Below are 26,501 nucleotides of genomic sequence, written 5' to 3' on the forward strand. Positions count from 1 at the left end.
TCTCCAATGCAACTACAACACACATCACTGCGAAATGCTCAAAGAACTAGATTGGTCATCACTCGAGTCTAGGCGCAAAGTTCACCTTTCCTGTCTTGACTTTAAATTCTTTATGGGCAAGCTACCCAGCTATCTGAACAAGCTCCTCACCCCTACCACATACAGCACTTATCATCTGAGATCAGACTCCAAAAGACTGTTCATGGTCCCAAGGCTCAACAAAGTATCCGGCCGTTCCTCCTTCTCTTACCATGCACCCCAAAACTGGAACAACCTTCTAGAGACTCTCACATCCACCACCAGTTTAAGTTCTTTCAAATCTAAGGCTGTCTCACATTTTAATCTGGTCTGTAACTGTTTCATACACCCATAATATTATATTTTCTTTAACTGCGCATGCAGTCTTGTATATAATGTATACCCTGTTCATTTATGTAACTATATTTGTAACCATGTATTATTTGTCTTAACTCTGTGCCCAGGACATACTTGAAAACGAGAGATAACTCTCAATGTATTACTTCCTGGTAAAATATTTTATAAATAAATAAACTTCGTCTCTTCCCATGGGTTCGAGATGGATCGTGCGAAAGTATCGGCAATGCTTCACTGGCCCTTACAGTTTGGTCTCAAACCGATACAACGATTTCTTGGGTTCGCCAACTACTACCGACGATTCATCAGGAATTTTTCTAAGGTGGTTGCACCCATTACGGCTCTTACTAAGAAAGGGGCAAATCCTAAGATATGGCCCGCTGAGGCTCTTCTGGCTTTCGAGAAGCTCAAGTCCGCCTTATCTTCCGCACCTGTGCTGATCCATCCAGATTCTACGAAACCCTTCGTGCTTGAAGTGGACGCATCCAATCTGGCAGCCGGAGCCATTCTTTCTCAAAGGCAGGAGTTTCATGGGAAACTCCACCCCTGTGCCTTCTTTTCTAAAAAAAAAAAAAAATTCTACCGCGGAAAGGAACTATGATGTTGGAAATGGTGAACTTCTGGCTATGAAAATGGCTCTTGAAGAATGGAGACATTTGTTGAGGGGACAATTTCTCCGATTTCAATCCTTACAGACCACAAGAACCTCAAATACATTGAAGGGGCAAGGAGACTCAGGACGCGTCAGGCGAGTTGGGCTGTCTTCTTCACTCGGTTCAGCTTTGTGATGTCCTATTGTCCAGGATCCAAAAACACCAAAGCAGATGCTCTATCTCGACAATTCTCTCCTGAAGGCTCTGAGGAGATAGAGCAGGGACCCATCATTCCACCCGCACAGATCATCTCTGCCGTATCTTCATCACTTCTGCAACAGATTTTGCAATCTCAGGCAGAGGATCCTATATCAACGTCCACACGTTCGTCTATATTATTTGTTCCTCCCCAATTCCGAAGTGAGGTGTTGCAATGGGGTCATAACTCCAAGACGGCTGGTCACCCGGGAGTTAGGAAGACTTGCGATTTCCTCGAACGAATCTTTTGGTGGCCAGAACTCCGCTAGGCGGCCCTGCTCGGCCACGACGTCACTGAGCTGGTTCGCCCCCATTGGGCGAACCGCTCACGTGACGCACTTGCGAGCTGCAAATTCAAATTTGCTTGCTCTAAGCGCCGAGCGGGCGCAGGCACTTGCTCACGCTGGCCACACACATTGCCACAATGTGTTTCAACGCGGCCAGCATGAGCGCGCCCACCTGCTCGCTCAGCGCCACCCTGGACAAGACCTTATAGAAAGGCTGACTAACCACAGCCAACTATAACTGCCGTGCGTGCACGGCGCAGCAAGCGCACCCCCTATTGAACAGCCCTAAGGCTTGTTATATAGTGGCCGCGTGCGCTAAGACGTGCGTGCGGCACTTATAATTGGCTTATGTTAGTCAGCCTTTCTATATAAGGTCCGTGCATGCGCACGGGAGTGAGCGTGCATCCGGCCGACAGCGGGGAAGACGGGGAATACAATGATTTTGCGCCGCTACCGACGCTGAAACGTATGTATATATGTGTGTGTGTGTGTGTGTGTGTGTGTGTGTGTGTGTGTGTATATATATATATATATATATATATATATATATATGTATGCATGTGTATGTATGTATGTATGTATGTGTGTATGTATGTGTCTGCACAATGTTAATAAATATTTTATTTTTACCAATGTTTTTTTTAATAAATAATAAATTACACACACGCGCGCGCGCACACACGCGCACACATACAGTCATACACTCGTGCACAGTATACACACAAAATGTGTGCAACAAGTGCACGCGCCTTCACACAGGCATGCGCGCGCGCACGGCCGCACAAAGTATATAACAGCCCTATGCCACTCTCCCACCCGTCACGCGCCTCCCCGTCCCTTCAGCAACCAACCCTGCACGCGCCTCCCCGCCCCTTCAGCAACCAACCTTGCACGCGCCTCCCCGCCCCTTCAGCAACCAACCCTGCACGCGCCACTCCGTCCTATCTCAATCCGGCCTCCCCTGGGGGCCCGGGCACGTGCTCATTGAGTGGGCGTGGCCTATCGAACCCTCCTTTCTCCACCCCCCGCCCTCCTCTCTCCGCCCCCCGACCTCCTCTCTCCGCCCCCCGACACGGGCAGCTTTCCCTCCGCCCCCTTGTTACTGAGTGACCCGGATGTTGCCGCTGCTCCTGCGCACGCTCTGTCCGTCAGGGTTTGTTGTCCGCGGCCTGAGTCGCTGTGGAGCTGCCGGAGAGGAGGAGGGAAAAGGCCAAGCGGCCGCCGCTTTCTCGCTAAACTGTCCTGCGCAGAGTTAAGGTCTCATTCCCTCTTCACCAGACCGGGGGGGGGGGAACTCGGGCCGGCTGTAATGTACACCGGAGCTGGGGCCGGCTGAGAGGTACCCCGGAGCTGGGGCCGGCTGTCTTATACCCCAGTGCTGGGGCCGGCTGTCTGATACCCCGGAGCTGGGGCCGGCTGTCTGATACCCCGGAGCTGGGGCCGGCTGAGAGGTACCCCGGAGCTGGGGCCGGCTGTGAGGTACCCCGGAGCTGGGGCCGGCTGAGAGGTACCCCGGAGCTGGGGCCGGCTGTGAGGTACCCCGGAGCTGGGGCCGGCTGTGAGGTACCCCGGAGCTGGGTCCGGCTGAGAGGTACCCCGGAGCTGGGTCCGGCTGGGAGGTACCCCGGAGCTGGGTCCGGCTGAGAGATACCCCGGAGCTGTGGCAGGCTGAGAGGTACCCCGGAGCTGGGTCCGGCTGGGAGGTACCCCGGAGCTGGGTCCGTCTTGGAGGTACCGCGTAGCTGGGTCCGGCTGGGAGGTACCCGGAGCTGGGTCCGGCTGGGAGGTACCCCGGAGCTGGGTCCGGCTGAGAGGTACCCCGGAGCTGGGGCCGGCTGGGAGGTACCCCGGAGCTGGGGCCGGCTGGGAGGTACCCCGGAGCTGGGGCCGGCTGAGAGGTACCCCGGAGCTGGGTCCGGCTGGGAGGTACCCCGGAGCTGGGTCCGGCTGGGAGGTACCCCGGAGCTGGGTCCGGCTGGGAGGTACCCCGGAGCTGGGTCCGGCTGAGAGGTACCCCGGAGCTGGGTCCGGCTGAGAGGTACCCCGGAGCTGGGGCCGGCTGAGAGGTACCCCGGAGCTGGGGCCGGCTGAGAGGTACCCCGGAGCTGGGTCCGGCTGAGAGGTACCCCGGAGCTGGGTCCGGCTGGGAGGTACCCCGGAGCTGGGTCCGGCTGGGAGGTACCCCGGAGCTGGGGCCGGCTGGGAGGTACCCCGGAGCTGGGGCCGGCTGGGAGGTACCCCGGAGCTGCACACGGAGGGGATTATTGCAGGTCATCTCATACCATGCGGGGCCCAGAGACTGTAATGTGTGCAGTGAGGCACTCGGGACCTGTACCCCCTCAGGCCTGTCCTGTGAGTGCAGCTTTCCCAGGGGATCAGACACAGGTAGAAGTGACACCTTTTTTAATGGCTGTAACCCGAGGTTATAAAGAGTGCTGGTGTCAGGGCCACACAGGCCCCTTTACATCTGGCTGGAGATGTGCGGCACAGAGAGCTGCGCTCATTATAACCTCTTGTTACAGCCAATGAAGGTGTCACTTTGACCTTACTTTGTGGGTCTGTTATACTGGCTAGTAACACAATACCAGCCACTCTTTTAACAAATGTGTGAACGTAGATAGAATGTTTCACCCGCTTTGAAGTGGCCCATCATTACCCGTGGGGTGCTTCTGTGGGCCCAGCTCCTGATTATTGTCATTATTGTGTTTACCATCTTCAGTCTAGTTGAACATTTGTATTATATATACAGCGCCAACATTGTGTGCAGCACTTTACGCAATTACAGTACAAGGTATATTAAATAACAATGGGTTTGGCTTATAGGGTCCCTACGTGTAGGTTGAATCAGATGTATTTTTCTATTTGTGTAATACCAATAATGTACACAGTGCTTTATAAAAGAGGCAACACAGTGCAGGGAATTATAACATTATGCTGCAATAAGTGCAACAAATATACAATTGGGTAATAGGAAAATAAACCCCTGCGCTATAGAGCTTACAATCTAAGTGGTTGAGGAGTTTCATGTGTGGTGATAGTAATTTTGCTGGGTCCTGAGCCTTTCATTTAGTGCTGGCTTATGGTCTGGTTCTTGCAGATTATTTGGCTCAAACTGACTTAGAAATGTATTGATATTGTCTGAATAAAAAATTTGCTTTATTTACACACTATGTCAAAGCTGTTGGTACTGTAGTCTAGGAATATTTAAGCTGTGCTGGGGAAGTAGGAATTGGCAGAGGCGTTATAAAATACTTTCCTAAATCTTAAAAAAGAAGGGTTGTGTGTAAATAATTGAAGTTGAAATCCAAGGATTCCTGCGGTGCACAGCCAAGTAGAGTAGCGGACCAGCAAGGTGTGGGTTAAAAATATATTTTATTAGTACAACATGGTACAGGGGACACACACTGATGCGTTTCGGACTGATATAGTCCTTAGTCATAGAGCTCTGACTAAGGACTATATCAGTCCGAAACGCGTCAGTGTGTGTCCCCTGTACCATGTTGTACTAATAAAATATATTTTTAACCCACACCTTGCTGGTCCGCTACTCTACTTGGCTGTGCACCGCAGGAATCCTTGGATTTCAACTTCAATTTGAACATTGAGCATGCTGCACGCTGCAAAGGAACCAGCCTTCTGTGAGTATTATATTTCTCCTTCACATGGAGACATGATGACCTGGAACAGTGCTGCAGCATAAGGGTTTGGTATGGTGGAGTCCTACACAACAATGGTATGTTAACCCTTTATTTACTATGACACATGGACTATTGCCATTACATTGAGTGTCTTTGCTGCATTAAAATAGCACTGGGTCAAAATACTCTATCTCTTGGCTGATATAGTTTCCTGTTACCATGATATGTGGACTTAAATCTATCATTGTCTAACAGTTCAGAATTGGATTGAGCACTGTTTTTGGTACTCATGCCACAAACCACTGATTGTGTGTAAATAAGTTGGTGGTCCTCTGTGGGACAATGAAAAAGCGGTTCTACTGTGGGTTTTGCTGCACTGCTTTGCTTGCCTGTAAAACTACTGGGGTGATGGGACTAGGTAAACGCTGGGGTCTTGCTGTCTGGAGGTGTGCAATGGGTATATAGGGGGAGGTGCTGGGCTTTTGCTGTCAGAATGAGTACATAGGGGGAGGTACTGTGGTTTTGCTGTCAGGATGGGTACATAGGGGGAAGTGCTGGGGTTTTGCAGTCTGTGGGTGTACAATGGGTACATAGGGGGGGGGGGGTGTTGGGGTTTTGCTGTCAGGTTGGGTAAATAGAGGGAGGTGCTGGGGTTTTGCTGCCTGGAGGTGTGTGATAGGTGCACAGGGGGAGGGAACATCCCATGCTGTCTGTTTGTTTACATCCTGCTTTATTTTTGTTGAAGGGCTCGGTCCCTCCACTGTTTTTAATCCCTTTGTCTGAGGGAACCTTCAATGTTTTGTGTCGCAGGCTCTCTTGACAGAATGGTCTCTTGCACTGAGGGGCTTCAAGGGGGAGTTCAAACTAGCAAGCCAACATTTTTTTTATTTTTTTCCCCTCCCAATTTAAAAAACATTGTAATTGGCTTGCATAGATGTAATGAATGAACTTTCAAGTGTCTTATTTGTATGTTGTGGAATTTTTATTTATTTTTTGCTTTTTGTCAGGAAACACTGGATTCAAACATATCAGATACATATGTTTGATTAATGCAGACGAGAGAGGAAAGCACAGTGTATTCTAGGTCCCCAGTGGCCGCTGCTGCGCATGCTATGGCGGGTGCACCCCACGCCAGAGCACAGCCTTCTATGGGGCAGGCCCCAGTCGGCGTGTGTGCATGGGCACACAAGGCGCTATGCGCAAGCGCCTTGGCCAAAAAACAAGATTTTTGGCGCATAGGCGACATCACGGCGGCGGTTCAGCCAATTGTATTGTATGTCTTTATTTATATAGCGCCATTAATGTACATAGCGCTTCACAGTAGTAATACATGTGGTAATCAAATAAATAACAGATAATATAAATAACAGGTCGTGAATAGGTGCATGAGACATAAAAGTAACATTAAGGAAAAGGAGTCCCTGCTCCGAGGAGCTTACAGTCTAATTGGTAGGTAGGGAGAACGTACAGAGACAGTAGGAGGGAATTTTGGTAAGTGCGTCTGCAGGGGGCCAAGCTATATGTATCGTGTCAAATGAGGGCCAACCAGCCGTATGACGTCATGACTGTCCCCCTGTCAGATCTTCTGCTCTTTGACCGCAGGTCACAGCTTAAACGGATGCACGTGCCGCCAGACGCTACGGCGCGCATGCAGCTGTGACCCCTGGGGCCGTAGCCTTACCCAGGGCAAGCAATCTTTATTACAAAAAGACATTCAATAAAAACCTCCAAAGCTTTTTGTTACAAGTAAAAAATGTTAAACATTTAAAACAATTTCAAAATATTTATGTTTTCAGATTTTTATTATATATATTATATTTTATTTTTCCACTTGCCTGTTGAACCGGTTTAGTTGTCAATTTGCCTTTTTGGGCCTGAACGGATTAAGTAGCAGGATGGCAGAAAATGTAGACGTTTCTAATTATTCCTAATCAGATGTGGGACAAATAGATATGTGGTGTTTCAAGCAATTATTAACCATACTTGTATAAAGAAGTTGGATCCATTGACTTATGAAGGGATGTACATTCCTCTTTTCGGCGACCAACATAAAAATGAATAGATAAGCAGTTAACAAGTCTCCCCCCCCCCCCTTTTTTTTTTTTTTTTTTTTTTTTTAAATCAATTCCAGCATGGGAGAGATGAGGGTAGTTTTTAATGACTGCCATTCTTTCAGAGATGCAATGTGAAAAAAACTATACCTGATACAGAAAGATTATATAAAATTACATTTCTATGAATTTTGTCGGTTCAAAATAATAATAATAATTGTTCTTGTATAGCGCTGCTAGTTTTACATAGCGCTTTACAGACATATATTTCCAGATATAGTCCCTGCGCTGTAGAGTTTACAATCTGTTTTTTTGGTGCCTGAGGCACAGGGAGATAGTGACTTGCCCGAGGTCACAAGGAGCCAACACCGGCAATTGAACAAGGTTCCCCTGCTTCAAACTCGCAGTGCCAGAATAAGTGTCTTTACTCACTCCTTCAGCCAAAAAAAAAAAAAATACAAGGATAAAGCAGCTGAAACACAGTGCACGTTGCCTATAAATTTGAAAAGCTCAGTCAACCCTTGACGCTTGCAACCCTTTTATCGTTTACCAGAGTCATGGTGTGACCCAACATTAATTGACAACAGTACAGTACCACTGGATACACTGACCCATGAGTGCGAGGCTAAATCCCAGTATTCAGGTCCCATACTATGTGCTGGCAATAGGTCTAAATGACGTACTTGCTTATTGTATGCCTTTGTTATTAAGAGCACTCTGAAGAATGATTTTCTTAGTTTGTATTGACAACTCTGGACGGGAAGTACCTATGAGACGTGACATGTGGCTGTGATGGCAATATAGTGCTCCCCTAGGACTCCCCACTCCTCTTAATCCATTAAGGTATCAAATTCAGTAAAGCGTTTAAATTACTGAAAAATCTACCAATAAGCAGTTTCATTTCCTCTAATTCAAGGACAGTTGTATTTCTGCTGTTGCCATTAGTGAGACTCTGTGGTTGCATTGATTTATGTTTCAGGTGGCTTTAAATACAAATTCTGCTTTTATCTGCCTAGCACAAACCAGAACTGTGCATGTGCGTTCTGTCTGTATGCGTGAAATCATGAAAAGGTCAAAAGCGTCCTATATGTATATCCTACACATACATCATGTCATCCTCATTACTATTTAAGCATTATTCATTTATTCCTAAGCATACGCTTATAGTGCCGGTGACGTAAGGCTACGGTCGCTGGAAAAATCAAATTGAGATGACTTCCAGCAATCGTGACCAAGCCGTTGCTCCGCGCTTATTATAAGCGCACACGATGGCGGCAATGCATTTGTTTTGACGCGCCGTCACCGACTATATAAGCGCAGCTTTAAACTGCTCCATGTAAATCTGCTGGGTGCAATAATTTGTCTCCCTAATTGGTAGAGGTTCACAGGTAATATTGCCTAAGAAAATACAAAGCTGGTTTCTTATTTTGAAATGGGTATTCCCTGAAAAATGGATGGTCTAAATAAAAAAAAGGAGGAATCCAAGCCGTTTTTGTTAATTTTATTAATACAGATTTGAATAAGGGGGTCTCTGGAGCTGAACCCCGTTACTTTCTGCTCCAGGTGCCCCCTGCTTCCAGAGATACTTACCTCTGAAGGGGGTGCCGGGATCTCCTGCAGTTTTCTGCAGTTTAAAGCCCCCGGTCACATGGGCCAATAGAAAGCAGCACCGGATGATGTCACGGCTTCCTATTGGCCCGGTAGCTTTGAAAAGCAGCCATATAGTGAACCCTGGAGTGACTACCGGCACTTCCTACGGAGGTAAGTACCTGCCGAAACGGGTTCTCCAGAGCTGAAATTAATGGCGTTCAGCTTCAGAGACCCCCTGCTTCAATCCTGTATTAAAAAAATGAGTGCCTCTTTAAGAGTTGAATAATTTAAAACAGTTTATATCTAATATAACAGAACTGATTTATTTACCAACAAACACAGATGTAGGATATTGCATGGAGGATTTGCTTTAACTAAAAAAAAAAAACCCACCTTAGACTTGTTAAAACAGCAGTCCAAGTGATGTGTTTTATTTTTTTAATGGCATTGAAGCAGGGGGTCTCCTGAGCTAAACAGTGTTAGTTTCGGCTCCGGTGACCCCTGCTTCCGGAGATACTCATGTCCGTAAGGGCTGTTGGTAGTATCTCTATGCGGTTTATAGGTCCTGGCCACTTGGGCCAATAAGAAAACACGAGGGATGTTGTCACAGCTTCCTACTGGCCCCTGTGACGCGGGACTTTAATCTGCCATTTCAATATCCCCACACAGCGCAGCCGGAGCTGCTACCGGCACCTATCTCGGGAAGCAGGGGGTCCCCAGAGATGAAATTAATGGGGTTCAGCTCCGGAGACCCCTTCAATCCTATTTTTTTTTTTGGACTGCAGCTTTAACAGAGCATATTGACTTTCGTGAAGGGCAATAGGAATTTTGTGAAGTGACTGCCACGAATAGAATATTAAATCAAGAAAGCATTTTTAATATATTTTATATATGTGCCTTGCAGATGCTGTAAATGAAGCTTTCTGAGCTTTTTTTGATCATTTTAGATGTGCACTCATTTGCTTGGTCTGTTTTCATTCTTTGATTATTGTAAAATGGACACTTATCATTTATTTTATTCCTCAGAATATATCCCCCTCTCTTTGGTCTCATATTGTTTTTAACTGTAACTATTAACTTGTGTGTAAGAAATGTTCCATACTGGGAATTTAACATATCCCCTGTTATTCACACCCATTAAGCTAAGAGGTTTCCATGGTTAACCCTAATACTGTACTAGTGGAGTCCATAAACCAGATGTAAATGTTGCAAAAATAGTTTCAGTAGAAAAGGGCATAACAGCTGATGTAATATGGGGTTGTTGCTGCTTCCATTTATATTTTTGGAGTAATGCTGATTTTAATAGCGTTTTCTTATTCAATGCTACAAATTACATACAAATAAACTGAAAGTATAATTGTTTCTGTGAGAGAAAAGGGCAGTTATATTTGGTACTTCTAGAAAATTTGTTACCAGAGCTATATCCGTCCAGTAAGACTGTTTATATTACAAATCGTAAGCTTAAAAAAAAAATGTTTGCCATTTGTATCCGATATTGGGGAATGTCGCTTTCTGGTCTTTCATTTCTGTTTTCTCTCAATTTGTCAGCCTCTCTTTGCACCACAGCGGCATAGATAAAATATGTGCGGGCAAAACATGTGAGATTGAATTTACTTGTGAACCTTAAATAATTTATATATAGTGCTGACAGGTGTGCATAGAATTTACAGGCCCAATACATTTCTGCCACAAAGATTTGGCAGGATAGTATTTTATGCCCTGAGCACAGACGCATAAAGAGGCTGTGGCCCAGATCCACAAAAGGGTGCTAAGCATCAGCATGCTTTTACTCTCCTTCATATGAATGAGGAAAGCTTAGCACCCTTGTGTGGATCTGGGCCTGTATGTGAAGCCAAAGTGGTCATTAATGGGTGGCAACTTCTGTTCACGATATTGCTCTTCTGTACTGGCATGCCTACAATGGCGTTGCAAGTAACCTCTGCATTAGTACACAAACACACAAGGATATGTATCTTGGGTTAAATCTAGTTCACTCACGTAAAGATTTTGCAGATACCGCTATAGATCATAATACATTTTTTTAAATTCAGATGTTCCATACTGATGTCTGCTTTTTTTTTTGTTAATCTTTTAGGATTGCGCAAAGGACTTGGTCAGATTTCTGTATCGCTGCGGCCTATAGTTACTGAAAAGTTTGACAAAGCAAACGAAACTGGATTCCTTCGACAGTATGTCGATTACCAACACGCCCACAAGCAACGATGCCTGTCTGAGCATCGTTCACAGCTTGATGTGTCATCGGCAAGGAGGCGAAAGTGAGACATTTGCAAAACGAGCAATTGAAAGCTTAGTAAAAAAGCTGAAGGAGAAGAAAGATGAATTGGATTCATTGATTACAGCAATAACAACCAATGGAGCTCACCCCAGCAAATGTGTCACTATACAGAGAACGTTAGATGGCCGACTCCAGGTAAATACATTGTCAAGTATTCTATATATTGCCTGCATTAAACAAATGAGCATATACCAGTCGTGCATCATTGTATGTGGGGTAGTGCCACTAAAAATACTTGTTATGATTGGCATGTATCCCTTTTCTTCTTTATACCGTAACAAAAAACAAAGTAAGTTGAGTTACTTTGGGGTACGTTTTGGAATAAGTTGGGTTAACCACTACAAAGTCGACCAGACAAAATTTGTCATTTACATCTGTAAAAAAAGTGTTTTCTTTACAGTGGCAATATTGTAGAAATGGTGTATGCCAGCAAATACAGCATCGCAACACCTATTCTCTATTGAACCTGCATCACATGCCCGTGTGGACAGGGTCTAATTTTCTGCAGGGGTTCATTTTAGTGTATACTAGTCATACTACCTTACTTTATCTTAATTTGAAGAGTAAATGCAGGTTTAAGCAGATGCAATTTATGCTTTGTCTTGTCTGTACTGTTGTATTATAATAGTTTTTATACAAGCTGATAATCATCTTAAGGCACATACCAGCAAATTACAGCTGAACCCCGTTATAACGCCGTGCTCTGGGTCCACCCGATGCGACTGCGTTATAACTGGATCGCAGGAAAATAAATGGCCGCGAGCGGGTTCCTCTAGCTGCTTCCTCTTCCGCGCCTTCAGCACATCCATCGCTGGGCTCACTTTACCGCTCAAACCACGCAGTACGGCTCGATCATGCCCACGCTACTTCCATCTGACGCTGTTTTGGCGAATACCAAGCAGGGTGGCTGGCTGCCGCCATAGAGAGCGCTGTGATCGCTCGCTGCCGTCATAGAGAGCGCTGTGATCGCTCGCTGCCGTATGCCTGGCTGCTGCCCGTGCGCCTGTTGGTCGGCCCAGAGCTCATATCCAAGAAGCAAAGGCCCCCGGCGGCATCTACGGTGGTCAGACGCTTGAGCTTTGAGCGTGCTTGCGGTGAAGGCCGGATGGCCTCTTCCCGCTCTGACCGTGCTTCCTGAGGTAGGTGTCGGGCCTCCGAGCGCTGCGTCCTACTGCCTAACCCCTCCTCCCCCCCGCTCCATTCCCCCCAGAACGGTTACACTCAACCTATCGTGTACTAGGCTTCTTCATTCTCCCTGATACAAGCCCGCCCCCCATGCTTTATGCGGGCAGCGGAGGTTACTACATGCAGAGAGCGCTGGTGCGTTGGGAGTAATAAATACATTATAGGCCTGTATTTGTAAATCGCTAAAATAAGTGCTGATGGCCACTACAGCTATCTAATCCAGCAGCAATGTCTATTGCTCTATTGTGGGGGTGCAGCATGGGCTAGACATGGGAAGGTCCTTATTTGGTGGTCTAGTTCCCCACCTCCTGATTTAGCAGGTTTCGTTCCTTTTAGTTTTAAAGCTCATAAAAATAATAATCTTTTCAGTTGTGTACTGAGCAGCACGTGGGTAATACAGATTACATCATATCGTACGGGTGATAGTGTTCAGTCTGCTTTTATACAAGGTTGAGGAGGGGGGTTTAGAGCAATCTTACTCCGGAAGTGTTTTAAACCACTATTGTATGAAAAGGTAATATTTGTATTGCTCCAATATGTTCTGCAAGGCAGTGTAAGGTTGAGTCGTTGGCATGGAAGGAAAAGGGCAATGTAAAAATGACATAAGATCAGTGGAATCTAATGTTAACTTTTCCTTCAATCTTGTCCTAGTACTTCAGCAAGGGGATGGCTAATAACATTGTTTCTACAGCTCTACACTACATGCTGAAATAAGCCCTGTACGTGCTATGTTGTCCAATACCAAGCAGGGTGGCTGGTTTCCTCACTGTTTTTAACCCTTGTGCTGTCAGCGGCCTGGTTACATTGCAGGTCCATCCCTGCCAGGGAAAGGGTTTCAAATGGACAAAGAGGGGGATTTTTGCATTGCCACATCAATCGTGGCTGAGCCAGCAGTTCTTAAACTGTGGGCCCTGAACCACGTGTGGTCTCCAGAGACTAGTGGTGTTGCACCAAACTTTAAAAAAATTCACTTTAGGCAGCTCCCACATACTGTGCCTTTTCTATGACTACTAAAGGCTGATTTTTAGATAAAGATGCCAAGTGTGTGTCTGTCTGTCTCCGTGTGTCTGTTAGCAATAAAGCATTGAATATATATAAAAAAAAAAACTTTGGAGATGTTCTAAATCGGGAGCCACGCTCAGATCGCGTTATAATGGATCCAGGTTGTAGCGGATCACGCTATAACGGGGTTGAGCTGTACCATGATTTACATTTATTTTTTAACTGGTATGAAGCAGTGAGTCTCTGGAGCTGAACCACATTCATTTCTGCTCCGGAAACCCTGTGCTTCCCGAAATAAATGCCTCCGAAGGTGCAGCCAGTGCAGATTAAAAGCTCCCGCATCATGCGGGCCAATAGGAAGCAGCAACATTTAAACCTCCATATCCTTCGTCCAGCCAACGGGTTCCACCGGCAGCACCTACGGAGGTAAGAGTCTCTGGAAGCAGGGGGTCACCGGAGCTGAAATTAAAGCTGTTCTGCTCCCGAGACACGGGCAGTAAAAAAAAAAGTTGGTGTACATCAACCATTACGGAATTGTGACATATTTTTGTTTGTTTACTGAACAAGCATAACATGTCCATGTGGACAGTGCCTAATTCTCTGTTAAGTTTGTCACGTTATCTATCGGTCTTATTGGTTCCCATAGCTTGAATTGAAGGATGGGCAAGGACCAGAACATCTCAACCCCTGCAACTTAATTCCTACCTACTTCTGAGCCTACTGTACATCATGCCACTTCACCCATCCTGCAACCTCCACTCTTGGAAGCAGTCCATGTTGTGTTTTTTTTATTTATTCAAGATTGAAGTAGTGTCTCCGGAGCTGAACCCCATTAATTTCAGCTCTGATGACCCCTTGCTTCTGGAGATGCTTGCCTTCCTAGTGGGTACCGGTAGCCACTTTATGTGGGGTCCCGGAGCTGAAATTAATGGGGTTCAGCTCCAGAGAACCCCTGTTAAAAGCCTGTATTAAAAAAATAATAAATAAACCGGCCTGTATTTCTTCTTTAACTTCCTTACTGTCTACTGTCTGCCTTGCCCCATAGAAGTTCCCTCCCCCTCCCCCTGAACACCCATCCGCCGCTCTACAACAAAATAAATGTTATACACAGGTTGCAAACTAATCTTCATGGGAGAATAAATATAAAGGAATGATACATGGCAACCCATGAAAATTGGTTTGCAACATCTATGTAACATTTATTGAGTTGTAACATATTCCCTACTCCCTTGAGAGCCTTCTGCATGGATGTTTCTTTTAACGCTTTGGTATTGGTATACACAGAGTTATGTATTTGCTGTTGTGCACATGTCTAAGATGTCATCCCTGATTAGGTTTCACGCTAGTTTTTTTTCTGTGCATGTATGTATGTATATATTGGCAGTGACACATATCCAGACATCTGGATTACAATAAAGGGTGTGCCTAGATCTATTACTTGAAATCTATACAGCAAAATTATACTAGGTACTCACGGATTACTTTGAATTATATAAAAAATGTATGTACTACGTCAACGTCTTGGTCCTATTCCTCTGACTAGTATAATTTGTTTTAGAGTAGTAATCACCAGGTATTGTGCACGCGGGCAACGAACTGCTATTTCGGGAGTGATGCTTTTCTTCCATGATGGATCTATATATCGAAATGGCTTTAAAAATAAACACGCGCACACACTGTATTTTATATGCATATTGTGTGTGTTCATATGCCGTGTGTGTGTATTCAAATGTGTGATCGTGTATTGCCTACGACTTATGTTTGAGGCTAGATAAAGGTTCATATGTGACTGAGAAAAAAATTTACGCAGCAGTTCCACATTGCAGTAAATATCATCTATCTATTAATATATACATATTCTCTCCGTAACTTGTATAACATTTGGTTTCTCTGTAGGTGGCTGGCAGGAAGGGATTCCCTCATGTGATCTATGCTCGTCTTTGGAGGTGGCCAGACCTTCATAAGAATGAACTTAAGCATGTAAAATACTGTCAGTATGCTTTTGATCTGAAATGTGATAGTGTCTGCGTGAATCCCTATCACTACGAACGTGTTGTGTCACCTGGAATTGGTAAGGACCAGAGAGAGAGAAAATAATCCTATAGTAATTGATTTGTTGATATTTTCCCCAGGCCGTAAACCGGTTAGTTATAGGTTGGAAGCTCAAAGTGTTATGCTTGCAGTCTGGAGGAAATTAGTGTAATGTATTTTATGATATATCTATATATCCCTCTACTCTTGTTTTTTTTTTTTGCCTTGGCTACTTAAATGACTAGTGCACAATAAAGCCACATTGGAATAAGGATTTCATGTTAAGGAGATGTACTTTAATTTGAAATGAAATGCTACCATGTTTTACAGAGAAACAGCACTGTTTGGGTTTCTTGGTAATTGGGGTTTTTGCACTCTGGCCACGATTATAAAATTGGAGATTAGAGTTTTTACTATAAAATGTTTTTGTTGTGATAAGTGTAAATAGAAGATCTGGCCATTTCTTGAGCATATAAATAGATATGGTACAGATGTCCTCAAACGTAGAGAAAGTTAAATCACAAAGTTTCACCCTAAAAAAATTATATAAAATATATATAATTAGTGCCACCTCCAGACGCCCGTATGCTGTACACATGGTCATTTGCTTGTTTTGTGGGGACTGCACTGAAGGCACCGTCTCCTCTCCCTTCATTTCCTATCCATGGACCCGAACCCGGAAGTCATAACATCACCCCCCAAAGAGAGGTCACATGATCCATCAGTGCCATAGGGTCTGTGGCTACAAAGATGGCAGCATATTCTGGCACTGAAGAAGTTAATGGGGCTAGACACCCTCCCCCTTCTACACCTAATTATTATTGTTTAACTGCATTTTCACCTTAGTTACTGGGGAAGTTACCAGGTTTAAATCTATCTCCAGGGGAAACAAAATGGCGGCAAAATCTGGCCACTAGAAAGCTGCAACATCAGCTGCTGCTTTCTATAGGACAGCCATTTAAATCTCGCTTAAAAACCAGGATGTATCTCGGGATCGGGGGGGGGGTCGCTGGAAATTAAAATAATTGTTCAGCTCTGGAGGACACCCGAGTGCCTATCCTTTTTATAATATGAAAGTGAATTAGTTAGTTGGGATTGCTGCTTTATTCTGGTGGGGTTTTTTTTTTTTTTTTTTTAAACCAATATATTTAGTGTCTTCTCTAGCTTTTGTCATCTCGATTTTAATTCCTTGTCCATGGTTCTATTTGGTCACCGTGCTGCTCTGACTCTTCACATTTGTGTCGTTCGGCTGCCGCCGCACACTTTCTATTGTCTGTCCATGTTTATTCCAGGGCGATTTGTCATGTACGGCAACATGTAAGTAGCAGCGTGTGGCACCTATTCTTTTTCCACAAAGTGGAAATTATCCTCTGCTAATAGGACAATAAAGAACTTTCGTGGTGCTAAAGACCAATGTACAGACACAAAGAATATATAAAAAGATGCTCTCATATAGCAAACCTTGGGAATGCATGCATAAGATAATGGACAGGTACACGGTGTAGCATACTGGTTAGTGCAACACTTGGTGAAAGTGAAGGTAGTATATAAAGACCGTCCAGAAACCGTAGCATGTCAAATCACCCATAACATACCTAAAGTCCAATGGTAAACTTGGGCCACATGAAGCAAACAAACTCCCTGGTATGTTGCAATGTCCACGTGTATATCCCTGGTTCCAAAGGTTCTTGGGGTGACACCATCGCCATCCTTTTTTTTTATGACCAATAAATAATCAAATTTTTATGGAATACGCACTTTTCCTCATTTTTTCTTAACCATTGATGTCAGCGAGTAGTGCTCTGTTATCTCTTCCTCTTTATTTCTGCTAATAAGAGGTGCAAACCTGAGCATGAAGGGACCTCCACGAAAATTTGACCATAAAAAGAGAACTATTTAAAAAAAAATATATATATAGAGTTAAATGCATATAGGGCTTGGAATCGGCTTGTTTTGTAGCCCAGACTGAGAGAAAAAACATGTAGCTATATTAATGTTCTGGCAACTAGATCGGAGCAGGGAAATTGCCAGTGATGAGTGATGTGTGGTGCAGTGTTTTCAAACCAATAATCTTTATTCTGTCTGTAATTAAAGTTTGATTCGTCATCTTGTTTCTTTCATCCTTCCTGCATTAAGTGAAATCAAGTTCTGCAGTATGTACCCTTTCAGTCAGTTACTTTAAGTGCATTGCTCTTTCTGATGCATTGAAGATTTTGCATCGTCGGCTACTCCTTTAGATGGAAGGTAATCTTTATTTTTCTTTTATAGATCTTTCTGGACTGACATTGCAAAGTTCTGGTAGGTAATCCTTCTTTTGATTTAGGTTATTTCACAGGTGATGTACTTATTCATACATTTATTTTTATCTTCGTGCTTTAACTGTGGATACAATACACTTTCTCAGGATCATTACTTCATTTATAGCAAATAAATCTGCTTGTAACAGAAAAATCAACAAATTGTGGCAGACTGTAATTTGAAAGAACAAAAATCCAGAAATTGTTAACTTTAGTTTATTTCTCTGGTAAGCAAAAAAAAAAAAACCGGTATCTTCCAAAAAGAATCTCTTAATTATTAATGTGTCTCTAAATCTGCTGGGTTTGCAAACAGTGGGGATCTCTGCCAGAGAAAATCAAATGTTTTTCTATCACCTAATTGGTGCATAGATTATAGTGGTTTATGACAGTAGTTCTCGCCGCTTTTACATATCGACCTCTGTATCTGTTTTTTTTTTTTTTTTTTTTTAAATCGTGGTGGCATCCGTATTCCGTAAGAGCTGTTCTAGTTAAAATATTTACAATTAGTCTTTTCTGTATTTTATTAGTTCAAATATAATAAGTTTATATGGTTTGTAATGTGGCCCATTCAGACAGAATAATCAACAGCCATACCACATACTGATTTGCAAAGAATTAAAAAAAAAAAAAAATGGGTGTGTTTGCATATTATGGAGAGTGCTGAAGTCATATGACCTGATATACTTGGGACCAACACCAAATTAAAAGTTGAACTTGTTCTGAAAATAACTGTGTGCCTTACTAGGATACACCACAAAACTGGCACAAATCATTGTTTGAAAATGTTGTTGGCAGCGAAAAGGGAATTCTGAATGACGGGTAGCCTCCCTGTATTTGGCAATTTCTGTCCTATCCCGGCTGTGCTGCTCATCTCCCGCTCAGTGATTTTCTGTGCTATATCAGGGGCGTTCCTGGCCAGGCACTGGGGAGCTCTGGTGTAAACGAGAGCCTCAAACATTGCATGGCATCATTTTTGTCGCTCTTACCAATTGATCACAATAGAAACTTTTGGTTTTTAATTTCCTTTTGGTAATTTCTTGGTACTTTTCTGGAAATATCTTTTTTCTTCTTGTATTTTTTTGGCATATTTGATGTTCAAATAATGTGACCCACGCACAGCTCAGTGTTTCTGTATTGTGTTGTAGCTCCATCTAGCATGCTGGTGAAGGATGAGTACGGTCATGACTATGTTGAAGGACCGCAGTCATTAACGACGGCAGATGGACATTCAATTCAGACCATCCAACATCCACCGAGTAACCGGTCATCCAATGAAGGCTACAGCAATCCTTCGCTGCTGGCTCCAAGTGAGCCCAGCACTCCCAATGCCACAAACTTTTCCAGTATTTCTGTCGCTTCAACAAGTAAGATGGTCACAGTGTAAACGAAGATACCTGTACAAATGTTTGTCGCCTTTCTAATCTCTCTGCCGCCAGAGTAGCCCGCAGCATATTGCAAAGCAACTTGCTTTCTTTTATCCCTCCTGCATTTAAATGCAAGCACGTTTCCCAGAATGTGCCTCTTCAATGCAACAGGCCGCTCTGGCAATGAAGGGGTTAATCTTTATTTTGAAGGTGTTACAGCATCAGTCTCCCTTAAAGGAGCAATCCATGCAATATACTACATGTTTGATTTTCAAATTAATCAGCTCTGTAGTATTAGATAAGTTACTACTTTTTTTTTTAAAATATAAATTCAACTCTTAATGCCATTTTTAATGAGTTAATACAGGGGTGCGCAAAGTTCTTAACTTGCGCCCCCCTACCTCCTGCCTCGCGCCCCCTCTCCTCAACTCTGGCGTCAAATGACGTTACAGGGTCATTTGACGTCACGTTACCATGGCAATGTGCCGTTACGTGACCCCGCAGCGTCATTTGATGCTGGTTACCATGGCGACACGTCGCAGAAGATCAGGTAAGAGAAGCTGCAGAGGCCTCACGGTGTCCCCCAGGCACTTAATTTAAGTGCCTTAGGGGAGAGCGCGGGACCTCTGTAGCCGCCGCGCCCCCCTTTGAAATTCTCCCGTCCCCCACTTTGCGCACCGCTGAGTTAATATACCGATCATCCTTTTTTGCAACACTTTCCTGTTTGTGATCATTTGTTGCCAGTATTCCCAGCAGTTTGAGCTGCAAACTGTAACAATAGATAATGTTACCTTAGTAATATAAGGCTACATTGTAGCTGCTGAGTTACTGACAAAGATTGATTGAAAATGAAAGGCGGCCATTTAGTGGGAAGCAGAATTTTGCCGATCGATCACACGAGAACGAATCAATCGGCAGCTTAGGTGGTTTTCAATAAAGCTAATCAAAGGCTGCATATAATGATTTAAAAATAAATAAATATGAATTTTTTTAAGTGCTGCTTGGATTGCCTCTATAAGCAACATTGCAATTCCATTTGAGAAATAATGAAACCGATCCATTCAGGACAATCTTTTTCATTCCTTAGGGCATGTTTGTCTTACACTAAATCTGGTTGCTGTTCATTTAGGGGAATCTGCAAGGTAGTCATGGTATGGTAATGTAAAAAACATAAAAGGGTGTATGCATGATGGAAGATATTTGGCTTTTTATATAAAATACGTGTAGCACAGGGAACGGTGTACAAATATGCAGTGCATCGAAACAGAAAAACATCCAGAACTATTAGATTGCTATAGGAAGCTAGAAACCCCAATCTGCTATACATGAGGGATCCAAACACTCCTTTTAGTCACTAGAATACATCCCACCATTGAGCAGGCACATGAACATCATTGAATTTCAGGAAGATTATCATTGGGGAAGTTAATGTTTTATAGAAGTTAGAAGAAAGGACTTTCAAATGTTGAACACTGTTCAAAAGTCACTATAGGCATTGTCACGTACGGCACACCTGTGAGCACGCGACTTGCGTATGTGAAAAGACTCAATACTTCTAGCTTTCCAGCGGTCTCCTTAACCTCCCTGCAGGGCCATCGAAATGAGCAATATTGCCCCACAAACCTGTTGCACTACACCTCAATACCCTTCCACCACCACCAAATATAATTCCAGGTTTTGCCCTCAGTCCTTGGTCCCTGTTGACTAGGAAAATATGTAATTAACACACAAACCCAATGTAGGCATTAGGTTTAAATTAGAGCCCAAAGAGAGTACTCATTAAATTGTAGATTTAATATATGAAAGTGTTGCAGTGCTCTAGTTCCAGAAAAAAGAATGCTATAAAGGACATAAAATATAGAAATGCAGAACGTTTCAGAAAACAACAGGATAAGAACAGAAAATCTAAATACATTGCCACATATCAGATCCTTCAAAGAGGTTTGAAGTTTTAAAATAAGAGCATTCATAGTGTTTATTGATTTGGCATAACACGCCCTCTGTTGAATTCTAATTTCATATCACAAGTGAAGGGTTTTAATTCTCACACTGTCACAAAGATGAGCCCCTGTCTCCTTAACTCCCATTCATCAATCTCTTGTGAGGTTTATGTCAGAGTATGGTGAATAGGTGTTTTGTTTTTTTTTAAACGCAGAATAGGTCAGAGAATAAAATACCCCATAACTTTCTTTACCCCGTAGTATATTGTGGTGACCCACATCATTGTGTTAGAATTAGTCTTGCCAGGGCTGCTCCTAATTTAATAGGAGCAAACAAATATCTGACTTATGTACCATAATTACTGTGGCATGTTTACTTTAATCTAATCCGCCTGATTTTACATGTCACAACGCTTTATTCTTTATGCTTGTGAATCGGCTCCCAAATACCTTGTATTTAGTAAATCTGTGAGGGGGGGGGGGGAGAGAATGCTCTCCTGGTCTCACCACCTTGTTCTGTCCAGAGCACTTTGGAATTCCCTTGAAATTACATTAACATGTTCCGGTTGCATCTTGGCACATCTGATTCTAAACTTAACTGTAAACATGTTTTGTTAATGGATTTATTGACTAATAAAGTTGGCCCATTAATATTATCCAGATTTGACTGATCACCTCTTAGAGGAAAAACAGACACTTTTTTGAAAAGCTCTAACGCCAGAGGAAGTTAACCCCTTTTGTGTGCTGGTTCTGTAGCACAACAAAACAAAGTAGTCATTGTTACGCATGGAAACCTAGAATTTGACTGCAAGTAAGAACCACTTGGCCCGCCTAGTGTCACTGCACATTTTCCATATGTTCATGCCAGCTTAGCATTTCAACGCACCTATCAAAAGATCTGGGTGGTTGTGCTCTAGAGGCAAAAGCGCTTGCAATTACTCGTAATGCATGGTAAGATCTGCTCAGCAACTTATTTTTTATATACAATTTGAAAAATGAAACGACTGCTGCACGTTCGGTGATGTTGATGTCAACCGTTTATATAGTATATGGTATTCTGCATTTCCTCATCTATATAACTTTTTAGGTAAGAATTTGCCATTAAATTGCGATGACATTTATTTAGCACTTTTGTTTTTATTATCGTTTATTTGTAAAGCGCCAGCATATGCCACCGTAGGGGTACAGCTGTAAATTACATAACCCGTTGCCTACCAAATAAGGACCACAAACACATGGGCACGCACTCATGCACAAATTAACGAGGGCCCTGGCGTGTGCTTACAATCTACAGATTTTGACAAATAAGCAATAATAATAGTAATAATATTATGCGGACAGTATAGATGTTGTAATATTGATGAATATTCAGCGAGTACATGTTGGTTTCTTTTCCCAGGCCAGCCCACCAGTTTATTGTCAGGAAGTCACTGTGAAGGACTTCTGCAGATTGCTTCTGTGCCGTCTCAAGGGGCGCAGCAAAATGGCTTCAGTGCTCAACCAGCAACATATCATCACAGTAAGTGAACTGTTGCTGTCAGTTGAGTATAATACGGTTCTTTCTTTTTCCAAATGTTGAGGCTCAATGGATCATCAAACTATTAAACATTACCATTTAGCTGTCATTCGCATATTAAGCCTTTCTCATCCCAAAACATGACTTGAGGCTGAAATATTCCCTTAAATAAATTGATTCACACCATAATACATTTAGTAGACCTTTTTATTTTCCATTTCTTGCATGGAAACCCCATACCTGCATTGTGTTGAGACTCCCACCGTCTGTGAGACATATTGCTTAAAAAGTAAATAGCAAGGGAAACAAAAAGCCAGTGTAGTAACCATCTTCTGTCTGATGTTATAGACAGTACTACAACCTGGACTGGAAGTAGAACAGCAGCTTACACACCTAATATGTCTCACCACCAGAACGGACATCTTCAGCATCATCCACCCATGCCCCATCCTGGACATTACTGTAAGTTTTGTTTTTTGTTTTTTTCCCCTCAAATATTGTTTGAGCACATTGGCCAGAACCATCCACTCCTTGATTATCCAAATTTTAATTTTTTATTTGGATTTTTTTTTTTTTACTACTTGATTTCGGTATCTTTGCAGTGTAGTTCCTTTGTAGTGTACTATATGGTATTTCAAAGGCTTGTGATAGTAGTTCAACGTTGGAGCAAAAGCATTTGTCTGATTGATTTAATAGCTAGTTTCCAGGAGACAAGGGAGAATAAAAAGGGGAGATGGTGCTATGAGAGAAGATGAGGTTTATGGATGATATCAGAGAGAACTTGACATTTTAAATTCTCTCTTAGAGCTAGTTATTAACTCCTCTGATGATTTTACAAACCCATCACACCAATCCTCATGATGGCTGTTACCAGTTTTTATCATTTGTAAGTACATACTTTCATATTCTATAGGTTATCCATTCATTCCTTTCAGCTCACATTGAATTATTGCATGTTTTGCAAGTTATCAACCTGACCACATCACTTGTAGCGGTGCCTGCTGTACAGTGTGTTGCAAATGCACTCCGTACAAATCTTAAACAGAATTAATTTAACCATATAAATGCCCCATCTTGCCATGGTAGCTTTCAAAACACCTGGTGAACATTTTAATATTATTTGACCGAGCAAAAGGGAGTCAAGCACACCAAAGATAGGAAAAAGTCAAAATATGGCAAAAAGGGTAATTTTAATGACTATAGAAAGTCAAGGTTGCATGCAACGTTTCGGTGCCAACATGCACCTTCATCCCATGTACCTGATAAAGGTGCATGTTGGCACCAAAACGTTGGGTGCAACCTTGACTTTCTATAGTCATTGAAATACCCTTTTTGCTAACTTTTGATTTTTTTCCTATTTTTAGTGTGCTTGGCTCCCTTTTGCTCATGCTTGTTATTCCTTGACCGGATTATTTGTCGCAGCACCCTTTCTGTTATTTTCTATTCTCTTAGACCCCTTGCTGGGGCGTCCAGAGTAGCCTGACCTGATTTCCTCTCTTTTTATAATAATTTTTGACCACCATGAAAATATTTCCCTAGTATATAAAGCTGGGATCTAATACGTTAAGACTTCCATGGATAATTGACTTGATAAGTCTGCAGCCCAGTCCTGTGTTATACTGATTCTAGTTTGACTTCTGCTTTACACATACAGTACATCCTATTTGTAAATCACTACATTTTGTGTAATATACTTTTTGTATTATGTCATGCTTGTCAGGAAGGAGCATTATTATAAAACCCTTTCATTGAATAATCCCTGTCCAAGGAAGAACACACATCCTGGACTATTTTGCGACTTATTCCTTTGTACTTTTATGTCTTACTATAATGTTGCTGTTACTACAGTATCCGTGTAAAACTTTAGTGAAAATATGTTTTATTATAGGGCCAGTTCATAATGAACTTGCATTCCAGCCTCCTATCTCTAATCACCCTGGTAAGTATTTTCTTTGTTTCTCCATGCTTATTAATATGTACCAATCGTTCCCTCAGACAAAATACCTTATCATCTCAGCCTTTTTGTTTCTGTGATAAAAGCTGGATTCTATTTTTGTAGGACTATTCACATTTACGCTTTTTAAAGCAGTTTATGAACCAGCTGTTAATCAGATTAGCACAGTTATGCCTCACTCTGTGCTTTTCTGAATCCCTGAAGCTTGTGTGATGTATAAGGCCTGTCCGGATAGTGCCGTGCGCGCGGGGAATTTTAGTTGGCTGACGTTAGTCAGCCATTTAAAAATGGTGCGCGCGCACGGCAGAGGGCTTGGAGCGGACCGACGAGGGAGAACATGAAGAAGTGGGGGGGTGGGGGGTGTGGTGTGGGGTGTGTGTGGGTCTCAAAGTGAAATAAATAAATATTTTTATTACAACTTTTTTTTATTTTAAAAATATTATTTCATACATAATTCACAATCTCTACACTTATACACACATACACACAAACACACACAGTACCTTCACTCACAGCATACACACGAAAAGCATGCGGCACGTGCACGCGCGTTCGCACATGCGCACGTGGACGGCCGCAAACTATAGAACGTCCCTAAGACTAACATAGTAGGATACATTAAGTATCCTATTTCCTTTTTTTTTTTTTTTAAAGACACGAATGACATTAAATTGAGTGTAACTCCGTCCTACATTGTGTATAACAATTCGGACAACTGTTAATCCACATCTACCCTTTTTTGGGGCTGGGTGATAAAAAGTCACTTTAAATCAATATTGTGTGATTGACGATTAAATATGGTTATAATTTTCCCTAGGGTGTGGGCTACTGCATCAGTTCCTACCAGTTTAGCCTCTTGCATAATTGTTGTTAATTTTTTCCTACAGCTCCTGAGTATTGGTGCTCAATTGCTTACTTTGAAATGGACGTTCAGGTTGGAGAGACCTTTAAAGTTCCCTCAAACTGCCCTATTGTCACTGTTGATGGCTATGTAGACCCTTCTGGGGGTGATCGCTTTTGTCTAGGCCAACTCTCGAATGTTCACAGAACAGAAGCCATTGAAAGAGCAAGGTATTTTGGTACTTTGTGAAAAACAATGGTGTAAATTTTAAGTCCCTGCGGGATGTCTTCAACCAGGCAAAATGTGACCCTTTTCACCTGCAAATTTTTTTTTGTCCAGACTTCACAAGAGACTTGCAGTCTTTGAAAGACAGATAGCAGAGGGCTTTTCTGTGAGTGGAGAGAGCGAGTCCTATTTAGTGGAGTAACAGTTGACTTATGTAACTCTAAAAACACTCATCTCTAACATACAAGATTCATGTGAACATGCTTGGGAAATGGCTAATTTATATCGTTTTGTATAGACTCGGCATATTTAAACTGACTTATTTCCCAGCTATTTCTGGTTAACAGGTATCTCTCCACATTGTGTTTTGGAAGGTATACAAGTCAATGGCTACCCTATTAAATAGGACTCTCTCGGCCCTCCTTTCCCCCTCTCTCCTCCTCCCTCCTCTCTCCTCCTCCCTCCTTTCCCCCCCTCTCCTCCTCCCTCCTTTCCCCCCCTCTCCTCCTCCCTCCTTTCCCCCCTCTTCTCCTCCTCCTCCCTCCTTTTCTCTCCTTTTCCCTCTCTTCACATCTTCCGAATCAGAATATCCTCTTCACCAGTAATAACAATGCTTTTCCCATGAATGAGATGAGCTGTAAGGGCATAATATTTATTAGCCGTTATGCTTTCAGTGTCAAGCACTTTCAAAATAAAAGTTCTGCTACAAGTATGTGCAAAGTCCTAAAACCTTGTACGGCCTAAAGTTATATAGACACGTTTTTTTTCTTCCATATACTAGTCTAATTCCGTTCTCATTTTGTACTACTTTCAACTTTATGGCATTAATATGTGTTTTATAATGCATATTCCTTGGCTAAGATTACAGTTTGAGTCCTTGAGGGGAAAAAAAAAGATATACTGTCGAATGAAGTCATTTGTTGAGCTGATTTGGTGGCTTACCTGCTTGAACTTTTAATCCCAATGGGATATTAAACTCCAACAATACACATTTCTATTTTATATACAGTATGTGTGTATGTATATGTTTTGTTCTGCACAGTTGGTACAGGAATGTA

At 42.9% G+C, this 26,501-nt stretch overlaps 1 protein-coding gene across 3 annotated transcripts in view; it reads left to right on the plus strand.

Annotated features, from left to right (window-relative positions):
- Positions 1-2,575: 2,575 nt before the first annotated feature.
- Positions 2,576-26,501, plus strand: part of SMAD4 (SMAD family member 4) — a 32,848-nt gene continuing 8,922 nt past the window's right edge. Inside the window, exons 1-9 of one of the 3 annotated variants that reach the window (XM_075586378.1) lie at positions 2,578-2,764; positions 10,888-11,223; positions 15,172-15,346; positions 17,575-17,604; positions 18,749-18,967; positions 22,307-22,426; positions 22,772-22,885; positions 24,312-24,362; positions 25,265-25,448. In XM_075586378.1, the coding sequence (XP_075442493.1) occupies positions 10,984-11,223; positions 15,172-15,346; positions 17,575-17,604; positions 18,749-18,967; positions 22,307-22,426; positions 22,772-22,885; positions 24,312-24,362; positions 25,265-25,448 (1,133 nt within the window). In that variant the 5' untranslated portion in view covers positions 2,578-2,764; positions 10,888-10,983. Of the gene's footprint in view, positions 2,771-10,887; positions 11,224-15,171; positions 15,347-17,574; positions 17,605-18,748; positions 18,968-22,306; positions 22,427-22,771; positions 22,886-24,311; positions 24,363-25,264; positions 25,449-26,501 lie in introns of all 3 variants that reach the window. The other 2 variants (XM_075586369.1, XM_075586389.1) reach the window with 2 other exon arrangements.

Source organism: Ascaphus truei, chromosome 1 (genome assembly GCF_040206685.1).
Source record: "Ascaphus truei isolate aAscTru1 chromosome 1, aAscTru1.hap1, whole genome shotgun sequence".
Lineage (NCBI taxonomy): Eukaryota > Metazoa > Chordata > Amphibia > Anura > Ascaphidae > Ascaphus > Ascaphus truei.